Source organism: the organism of the source record quoted next, unplaced genomic scaffold (genome assembly GCF_019419815.1).
Source record: "Pyrus x bretschneideri cultivar Hongxiangsu unplaced genomic scaffold, Pyrus_bretschneideri_v1 Contig2, whole genome shotgun sequence".
NCBI lineage: Eukaryota > Viridiplantae > Streptophyta > Magnoliopsida > Rosales > Rosaceae > Pyrus > Pyrus x bretschneideri.
Window position 1 is genome coordinate 11,952,555 of NW_025999501.1, and position 9,886 is coordinate 11,962,440.

At 39.1% G+C, this 9,886-nt stretch overlaps 1 protein-coding gene across 2 annotated transcripts; it reads left to right on the plus strand.

Moving 5' to 3' along the window:
* The first annotated feature begins 1,964 nt into the window (after positions 1-1,964).
* LOC103931177 ((-)-germacrene D synthase-like) lies at positions 1,965-9,581 on the plus strand. Of its 2 annotated transcripts, none has more exons than XM_048582969.1 (7): positions 1,965-2,998; positions 3,491-3,752; positions 3,886-4,261; positions 4,357-4,575; positions 6,019-6,157; positions 6,234-6,479; positions 9,127-9,581. In XM_048582969.1, the coding sequence occupies exons 1-7, from the start codon at positions 2,867-2,869 to the stop codon at positions 9,418-9,420; spliced, it is 1,668 nt and encodes a 555-aa protein (XP_048438926.1). In that variant the 5' UTR covers positions 1,965-2,866; the 3' UTR covers positions 9,421-9,581. The 2 variants fall into 2 exon arrangements, with proteins under 2 accessions (XP_048438926.1, XP_048438925.1); XM_048582968.1 differs by lacking the exon at positions 9,127-9,581 and adding an exon at positions 6,799-7,253 and having other exon boundaries at positions 1,967-2,998.
* Positions 9,582-9,886: the final 305 nt, after the last annotated feature.

Sequence of the window (9,886 nt, forward strand, 5' to 3'; positions counted from 1 at the left end):
CTCACCAAAAAAAAAAAAAAAAAAACCAATTGGTTGAGTGGGAAGGGAGACAAATTATTATTAATTTGTTGAGTGGGGGACCTACAAATTAAAGATCAAATTTGGGAAGAGCATAAGTTAAGAATTTATATGTAAATAATTTGTGGTTCAGTTGGTTAAAAATATTCGTTCATGTGGTTTTGTGTTCAATTTTGTCACATCCTGGCCCGGGTGGGACCATTTCCCGGGCCCGCTCCACCACCGTAGCACGATATTGTCCGCTTTGGGCCCCGACCACGCCCTCACGGTTTTGTTTTTGGGAACTCACACGAGAACTTCCCGATGGGTCACCCATCCTGGGAGTGCTCTCGCGCGCTACTCGCTTAACTTCGGAGTTCCTATGGAACTCGAAGCCAGTGAGCTCCCAAAAGGCCTCGTGCTAGGTAGGATGGGAATATACATTTAAGGATCAGTCCCCTGGGCGATGTGGGATGTCACAATCCACCCCCCTCAGAGGCCCGACGTCCTCGTCGGCACATTTCCGGCCAGGGATAGGCTCTGATACCAATGTCACATCCTGGCCCGGGTGGGACCACTTCCCGAGCCCGCTCCACCACTGTAGCACGATATTGTCCGCTTTGGGCCCCAACCACGCCCTCACGGTTTTGTTTTTGGGAACTCACACGAGAACTTCCCGATGGGTCACCCATCCTGGGAGTGCTCTCGCGCGCTACTCGCTTAACTTCGGAGTTCCTATGGAACCCGAAACCAGTGAGCTCCCAAAAGGCCTCGTGCTAGGTAGGATGGGAATATACATTTAAGGATCAGTCCCCTGGGCGATGTGGGATGTCACAATTTTTTTTTTTTTTTTTTTTTTTGTAATTTAGTTAAATTTAATATAAATTATCCTATTATTTGTTAAAAAATAAAGATAAGAATTTATGTAATAAAAAAAGTTTAAAAAGCCAAGATGACCGACCGGTAAAATTTTTGTAGATATTTTTTTTTTCGGTAAAGTACAAAAAACTACCTCAACTATTGGTGTCATGACACTTTCATACCTCATCTTTTAAAATTGACAATATCATACCTCATCTTACGAAATTGTGACAATGTCAGACCTCCGTTAGTTTTTCTGTTAATTTTTCTATTAAGTGCTGACGTGGCTTGATTCGGAGCCCACTTTCTATTAAAAAATTATTAAAACTAAAAAAATATTTAATATTTTTTAAAGATTAAAAAAATAAAATAAAAAAACCTTAGTCGTCCCTTCCCCCCTCTCTCTTCCCCATCTTCATCTTCTTCCTGCTTAAAAATAAAAAATAAAATAAAATAAAATTTGAAAACCCAACCCCCCAACCCTCCAAAAAAAATTAAAACACCCCCTACTGCGGAAGAAGAAGAAGAAGGAGAAAAAAAAATAAAAAAAACCCCAACCCAACCCAATTCGGTCCCCCCCCAACCCAATGCGCACTCATCTCTCCTCCCCTATTTTCATCTTCTTCCCCTTTTCGCTCTACCTGCAACCCAGAAACAAAATAAATAAATAAAATAAAATAAAATTTCAAACCCAGTTTCGGCCCAAGAAGAAGAAGAACCCTCTCTGTCTCCTCCCTATCTTCATCTTTGTCCCCCTTTCCCTCTACCTGCAACCCAGAAACAAAAAAATAAAAATAAAAATAAAAACTAGAAGAAGGAAGAAGAAGAAAAAAAAAAATTTTGAAAACCCAACCCCCCAACCCTCCCCCCCCCCCCCCCAAGGAGAAGGAGGAAGATCCGAAGAAGAACAAGGAGGAGGAAAAAAAAATGGAAACTACAACCCAGAAAAAAAAAAAAAAAAAAAAAAAAAAAGGGAAAAAACTCAGAAGAAGGAAGAAGAAGGAGAAGGAGGAAGAAGAAGGAGAAGGAGGAAGAGGAAGAAGAAAATCCATCAACTCAACCCCCCCTCCCGGCCTGCCCGTGGAAGAAGAAGAAGAAGGAGGCAAAGAGGAAGAAGAGGAGAAGGAGAAAAAAAAAAAAAAAAAAAAAAAAACCCCAACCCAACCCAATTCGGTCCCCCCCTCCAACCCAATGCGCACTCATCTCTCCTCCCCTATTTTCATCTTCTTCCCCTTTTGCCTCTACTTGCAACCCAGAAACAAAATAAATAAAATAAAATAAAATAAAATTTCAAACCCAGTTTCGGCCCAAGAAGAAGAAGAACCCTCTCTGTCTCCTCCCTATCTTCATCTTCGTCCCCTTTTCCCTCTACCTGCAACCCAGAAACAAAAAAAAAAAAAAACAAAACAAAAAACAAAAAGAAAAAAAAATTCATACCCAGTTTCGGCCCAAGAAGAAGAAGACGAAGAAGAAGAAGGAGAGAGAAGAAGAACGAAAAAAATAAAAGTGACAAATCCAGTTTCGACCCAGGAGGAGAAGAAGATGAAGAAGAAGAAGGAGGAGAGAGGAACAAAAAAAATTGAAATTAGTGTGGGTGAAGGAAAGGGGATGCCGCATCCCTAGGATTTTTTTTTTCTTAATTTTTTAATATTTAATTATTAAAAATATATTTAATTATTTTTTAATCCAGCTGGATTAGTGAGTGGTTCCCATCTCTTGCCACGCCAACATTTAACATAAAAATTGACGGAGGTATGAAATTGTCACAAATTCGTAAGATGCGGTATGACATTGTCAATTTTAAAAGATGAGGTATGAAACTGTCGTGACCCCAATAGTTGAGGTAATTTTTTACACTTTACCCTTTTTTTTTCTTTTTCCAGTGGGTGTGGTAGATAGTCAGCGATACTATAAATAGCAAAGCTTATGAGCTACTGAACTCACACCAGCACTTGATACAAAGCAATAACACTTGGCTAGTTCGCTTCAGGTTTGAAATCTTTGAAATATGTCTTCTGTGGAAGTTCCACTATCTCAATCTTCAAACCCAAATGACACTTTTGATGTTCATCAGCCTAAGCCTTCAGCCACTTTTTCTCCCAGCATTTGGGGTGACCATTTTCTGTCCTACGCTTCTTTGGTAAGACTTCTTTCTTAGTACAATAAACTATTATATATTTTGAACACTATATTATTATGAAAATTAAATTTGTAATTTTAAACAAAGAGGAAAAAAACCAAAGAGTACTTTAATCATTTAAAATGCTACTGATTCGAAATCATTTTATCTAACTTTTCCTTCCTTAATGTGGCAAACATGTTGCGAATCTAACTACCAAAGTTAAATTCACACTTTTTTTTTTTTTTTTTTTTTGGGAAAAACAAGTTCTTAAAGTCATGAAAACTGCCACGCAATAACTATTTCAGGCTAGGTGCCTCTCTTTTCTCAGTGTTTACAATTTAGAAATTGACATCATAAGGGTTATGTGTTTTCTAATGTGTCATCAGACTTATAATCATCTTATATTAATTGTAGTCTATATCTTTTGGTACTTGGAAACCTCCTCATTCAAACATATCATAAAGGTTATGCGTTTTCTAATTTCTTAAATCAAAACGTGATCCTGTGGAGGAAGTGGATGCTGAACTTGAACAACATGTACAAGAACTGAAGGAAGAAGTGAGAAGGATGCTAACGACATCACCTGAAAATGTTTCCCAAAAGTTGAACTTGATCGATGACATTCAGCACTTAGGTGTGTCCTACCATTTTGGAAATGATATTGAAGAAATTTTACAGAAAATTCACAAGAGCTCTTATGATTTGGATGACCTGTACACAGCTGCTCTTCTTTTTCGATTGCTTAGACAACAAGGTTATAACGTTTCATGTGGTAAGTAATCTCGGATGGTGGTTTGGTCATATATTTTGTTGTTTTTCGTTTTTTTGTTTTTTATTTTTTATTTTTTATTTTTTGTCTAAATGCTTCTTGAGGTTCTGAATTTTCCATTTTGTTGGTCATGCAGACTTATTCAACAAGTTCAAGGACGGTGATGGAAATTTCAAGGAATCACTCGTTGATGATGTTGTAGGACTACTAAGCTTGTATGAAGCCACACACCTTAGGATACATGGAGAGGAGATACTAGATGAGGCTCTAACCTTCACCATGACTAATCTCGAGTCGGCGACATTCCGTTTAAGCCCCCCACTTGCAAAAGCAGTAACCCATGCCTTAAATCAGCCGCTCCGAAAGGGTTTACCAAGGGTTGAAGCAAGGTATCACTTGTCAGTCTACCAGGAACTAAGAGAATCACCGAATGAAACTCTTCTAACGTTCGCCAAGTTGGATTTCAACCGACTGCAACGAGTCCATCAGAAAGAACTAAGCGAAATCACCAGGTAAATTAATTCCTTTTTCATCCAAATACATCACTTACTAAAGAGTTGAATTCTCCACCTCTAGCTACAAATAAATAATTATTTTTGTAACTCAGGTGGTGGAAGGACTTGGACGTGCCAAACAAGCTACCTTTCGCAAGAGACAGATTGGTTGAGGTCTACTTCTGCTGGAGTATGTCTGTCTATTTTCAGCCTCAGTATTCCTTTGCTAGGAGAACATCATGCAAAGTTACTGCTGTAGCATCCATTATCGATGACCTTTACGAATATGACACAGATGAACAACTAAAGCTCTTTACTGAAGCTATTGAGAGGTATGAATATATCATTAGTTAAAATTATCTTATACATAAAAGAGTTTATTTCAGTTTACTAAACACAAGTCTCGTGGTTTTCAACATTTAGTACATAAAGTTTTTTTCGTCTTAGAGTCATACCTAAAATGTTAACTTTGAAACAGTTTCATACATCTATTAAGTTTTTCGTTAGAACGTCTGTTAACTGATGACGTAGCGCCCACGTGGACCATTACTAAACCTCACGTGTCAATACGAGCCCACTTCAATATTAAAAAATTATACAAAAAAAAAAAAAAAAAATCCGTACCCACCTTCTCCCCCGTACCCTCTCACTCCCTTCTCTCTTCTGCAACCCCCTTCTCTCTTCTGCACCTGCACCACCCTACCTTCTCTCCTCCGCAACCCGCACCACCCACGTCTCAAACAACAATCTCCATCCTCCACATCTCATCACATCTCACGAATCAGATCAGAAACCCTCCCCCCTCTCTTTTCCCCTCCCTAAATCTTCGCCCACAATTTCACGTCTACTATTAGGGTTTCTGAAAATGTCAGGTGCAGCAATAGCGGTGAGCTACTTGAGCTCCTGGGCACGCGCCCTCGTCCAGATCTCTCCTTACACTTTCTCCGCTATCGGCGTTTCTGTCCTTGGCGCCGCCTGGTTTTTCCCTTTTCCTTGTTTCCTATCCATTTAGTAATTAAAGTTCTGATCTTTAGATTAAATACTGATAATGAATATTATTGGATGGAAATTAGGGGGATTTATATAACTGGGAGGGTGGCTACGGGTGCTACCGCATCGGGTGCGCCTTCGCACCCAAAAAAGAGCATACCTTCACCCGAAAAAGAGCATACCTTCATCCAGCCCTCTCTCCTCCACCATGCCTCCTGATACGGCATCGATTTAGTCCCCATTTCAATCCCCGATTCCACCACCACGGCCAAGACCTTGATCAAGCAAGGCCCCTTCGATTGCATCATCCACAAGAGAGAAGGGAGGGAAAGGGTGCGGGTGCAGGTACAGAGGAGAGAAATGAGGGTGGTGCAAGTGCAGAAGAGAGAAGGGAGGGAATGGGTGCGGGTTCCAGAAGAGAGAAGGGAGGGAGAGGGTGAGGGGGTGAAGGTGGGTAGATATATATATATATATATATATATATATCTATTTTAATATTGAAGTGGGCCCATATTAACACGTGTCAGTCAGTAATTTTCCACGTGGGCGTCACGTGAAGTTCTAACGGAAAACTTAATAGATATATGAAATTGTTCCAAAATTAACATTTTAAGTATGATTTTGGGATGAAAAAATTTTCATGTATTAAATGTTGAAAACCACAAAACTTATGGGTAGTAAACTGAGATTAACTCTATATAAAATATCTTCCCTTACATCACCATCCGATCAAAAGGAAAAACTAACCTAATTACACACAACTGATTTATGTATTACTTGATAAGGTGGGATGTCTCAGCCATGAATCAACTACCAGAGTATATGAAAGTCTGCTATAAAGCGTTGTTAGATGTATACAATGAAATTCATGAAAAGCTTTTGCACGATGGGAAGCTATATCGCATCCACCATGCAAGAGAAGCGGTACTAATCCTCAATATGAATTAGCGGTAGAGATGATTTTTGAATTATTATAATCTCATGATCTGGTATGTGTCAGATGAAAAAACAAGTTAGAGCCCACTTCGATGAAGCCAAATTGTTCCACCAGAAGCACATACCATCACTGGATGAATACATGCCTCTATCACTCGTCACCAGTGGCTACCCGTTGCTAATAACCACATCCTTTGTTGGAATGGAAGAAGCTACAATAAACTCCTTTGATTGGTTGTCAACTTTCCCTCAGGCGGTGAAGGCTGCATCAAAAATTTGCAGACTCATGGATGATATAGTGGACCACAAGGTACTTAATCGTATATGTAAATTCTATTAATGAGTATTGTCAAATGCAACAAGTCTCACACTAAAAACCTGACAGAACAAAATATAACCTCATATTAAGTGGTTCCACTTCTAAGTACACCGAACGTTTTTATGACAAAATTTTACACTTGATGGGCTAGCAAATGGTTAAGTTAGAATAATATCCTGTTTGATCAATTAGTAGTGGCCCCTCCCCTCCCCCTTCCCTCCCCTTCTCTCTGAAATCTTGACAAAGCACGACTATTATGATTGGATTAATACTTATGTTACTTTTTATCTTAATCCTCATGCATGACTAGTTTGAGCAAGAGAAAGAACAGTTTATCTCAGCTGTGAACTGTTACATGAAGAAATATGGTGTCACAGAAGAAGAAGCGATAATTGAACTTAAAAGACAAGTGCATAATGCATGGAAGGACATAAACGAAGCATGCCTCCACCCTACCGCTGTCCCCATGCCCCTGTTAATTCGTATTCTTAATTTTGCTCGGCTCATGGATGTTGTGTACAAGTGTGAAGATGGCTACACTAATGCTAAGGGCGTGCTAAAAGATCTTATAGTTTCTACACTAGTGGAACCCGTGGCTTTATGAGCCTGAAATATCTAGGTGTTGTGATGTTTCTTTTAAAAGTAGTCTGTAGGGCCTAAGTTGCCTACAAAAAATAAGGAGTTACGATCCGTTAAGACCGTAAAAATGTAATTTGGGTTGTGCGTTTGCTTTACATATTATGATTTTATGATTAATAAAAGAACTTCTATGCAGTTGGAAATGAATCATATATTAATTATTCAGCTCAAATAGCACACTAAAACATGCATTTATATGGCTGTTGGTGCCAAAACTTGGACGGAGCTTGGTTACGCAGTTTAACACGTATTTTTCCTGAGGATTGTTTTTAGTCTCAGTGCCACAAGATTGTTCGAGAGAAGAGAGAATATGTGTGCCTCTGTTGGAGACTGTCAACATAGACAATGTTTGTGTGTTGTGCATGTGTGCAAGTTACGTGTTAATCTGACTTCAGAACCACACTACAGGACAGCACCACATTTATCGCAGTTAATTCACCACGGACATAAGAGACTCGTTGTAGAATATCCAATATTACCACGGACATTTAAAATCCGTTGTGAGTAAATGGTTTTAACAACGAGCAAAATCGGTCTGTAATAGAACATGTTAAAATAATAACGCGCAAGTAAAGCTTGTTGCAGTTATTTGATATGACCACGAGGATAGCTCATTGTTGAAATAAATTTAATCACAGCGCCTTCTTGAAATCAATCACGGTATATGAATGTTGTAGGTTAATTTATTTAATATTACTCCAAATTTGTTATCAGAACCAACTCTATCTTAAACCCAATCTATATACCAATTCCAGATCTGATACCACCAACCACCCAGTCTCACCCATTCGCTTCCTTCGGCGGTTTCTCTGAAATCTCCAAACTACTCATTTCTCTCTCCAAAGCCCCGCCCCCCTCTTCTTCGAAATCACAACCGTCTTCTGTCTGGTGCTCACACAAGAACTCGTCACTGATGTAGAGCCCGCTGGAAGCTTTCCCTAGAGAACAACATGTCGGTCGCCGTCCCTATGGCCTCGCCCAGTCGCCGGCTCGACTTGGATGACCAGCCATTCCTCAATTCCAGGATTAGTATGTCTCTCGATTTCTTTGTAAAGATATTAAAATTTAATTCCGTTCATTGAAATGATACCGGATTATTCTGCCATTAAAGTGTAATTATGAATAAGTATGTTTTTTTACAATTCGATTTTGGCTAAATGTGATAAATATTAAAGCTTTACTTAGTTTTGGTTCAATACGATAAGGTGCAAGAGAAAGGGATATGTTGATAACTAGGAGGCAAGCATGCCCAAGCATAGAACGAGCAGTGTGAAATTTGTTGGGGTCGAATTGTGCCCTGACAATGTGGCTATTGCCATGGTATTTTGTTCAAGGTGTCCTAGGCCTTGCAGGGCTTGCTGTCAGTACTGAACGAAATCAAGTGAAAACTAGAAAACTCGTCAAAAACTGGGCAAACTTTAAACGTTCATAACCTCTTCAATACTGAACGAAATAAAGTGATTCAAAAACAAAAATCATATTTCCCGACGAGACGAAGAGAATAGTACCTTTTTTAAACGGCTAACTTGTCGTGGTTTGGCTGGAAAGCAACTCGAAAGTAGCTATCTTGGAATGGAAGAAGCTACAATAAACTCCTTTGATTGGTTGTCAACTTTCCCTCAGGCGGTGAAGGCTGCATCAAAAATTTGCAGACTCATGGATGACATAGTGGACCACAAGGTACTTAATCGTATATGTAAATTCTATTAATGAGTATTGTCAAATGCAACAAGTCTCACACTAAAAACCTGACAGAACAAAATATAACCTCATATTAAGTGGTTCCACTTCTAAGTACACCGAACGTTTTTATGACAAAATTTTACACTTGATGGGCTAGCAAATGGTTAAGTTAGAATAATATCCTGTTTGACCAATTAGTAGTGGCCCCTCCCCTCCCCCTTCCCTCCCCTTCTCTCTGAAATCTTGACAAAGCACGACTATTATGATTGGATTAATACTTATGTTATTTTTTATCTTAATCCTCATGCATGACTAGTTTGAGCAAGAGAAAGAACATTTTATCTCAGCTGTGAACTGTTACATGAAGAAATATGGTGTCACAGAAGAAGAAGCGATAATTGAACTTAAAAGACAAGTGCATAATGCATGGAAGGACATAAACGAAGCATGCCTCCACCCTACCGCTGTCCCCATGCCCCTGTTAATTCGTATTCTTAATTTTGCTCGGCTCATGGATGTTGTGTACAAGTGTGAAGATGGCTACACTAATGCTAAGGGCGTGCTAAAAGATCTTATAGTTTCTACACTAGTGGAACCCGTGGCTTTATGAGCCTGAAATATCTAGGTGTTGTGATGTTTCTTTTAAAAGTAGTCTGTAGGGCCTAAGTTGCCTACAAAAAATAAGGAGTTACGATCCGTTAAGACCGTAAAAATGTAATTTGGGTTGTGCGTTTGCTTTACATATTATGATTTTATGATTAATAAAAGAACTTCTATGCAGTTGGAAATGAATCATATATTGGAAATGAATCATATATTAATTATTCAGCTCAAATAGCACACTAAAACATGCATTTATATGGCTGTTGGTGCCAAAACTTGGACGGAGCTTGGTTACGCAGTTTAACACGTATTTTCCCTGAGTATTGTTTTTAGTCTCAGTGCCACAAGATTGTTCGAGAGAAGAGAGAATACGTGTGCCTCTGTTGGAGACTGTCAACATAGACAATGTTTGTGTGTTGTGCATGTGTGCAAGTTACGTGTTAATCTGACTTCGGAACCACACTACAAGATAG

Excerpts from the sequence above, each read along its gene's own strand:
- LOC103931177 (XM_048582969.1), top strand. The coding sequence starts at position 2,867 with ATGTCTTCTGTGGAAGTTCCACTATCTCAATCTTCAAACCCAAATGAC. Across the intron at positions 2,999-3,490 it reads TTCTGTCCTACGCTTCTTTG|GAAGTGGATGCTGAACTTGA; the intron begins GTAAGACTTCTT and ends GATCCTGTGGAG. Across the intron at positions 6,480-9,126 it reads ATGATATAGTGGACCACAAG|TTTGAGCAAGAGAAAGAACA; the intron begins GTACTTAATCGT and ends ATGCATGACTAG.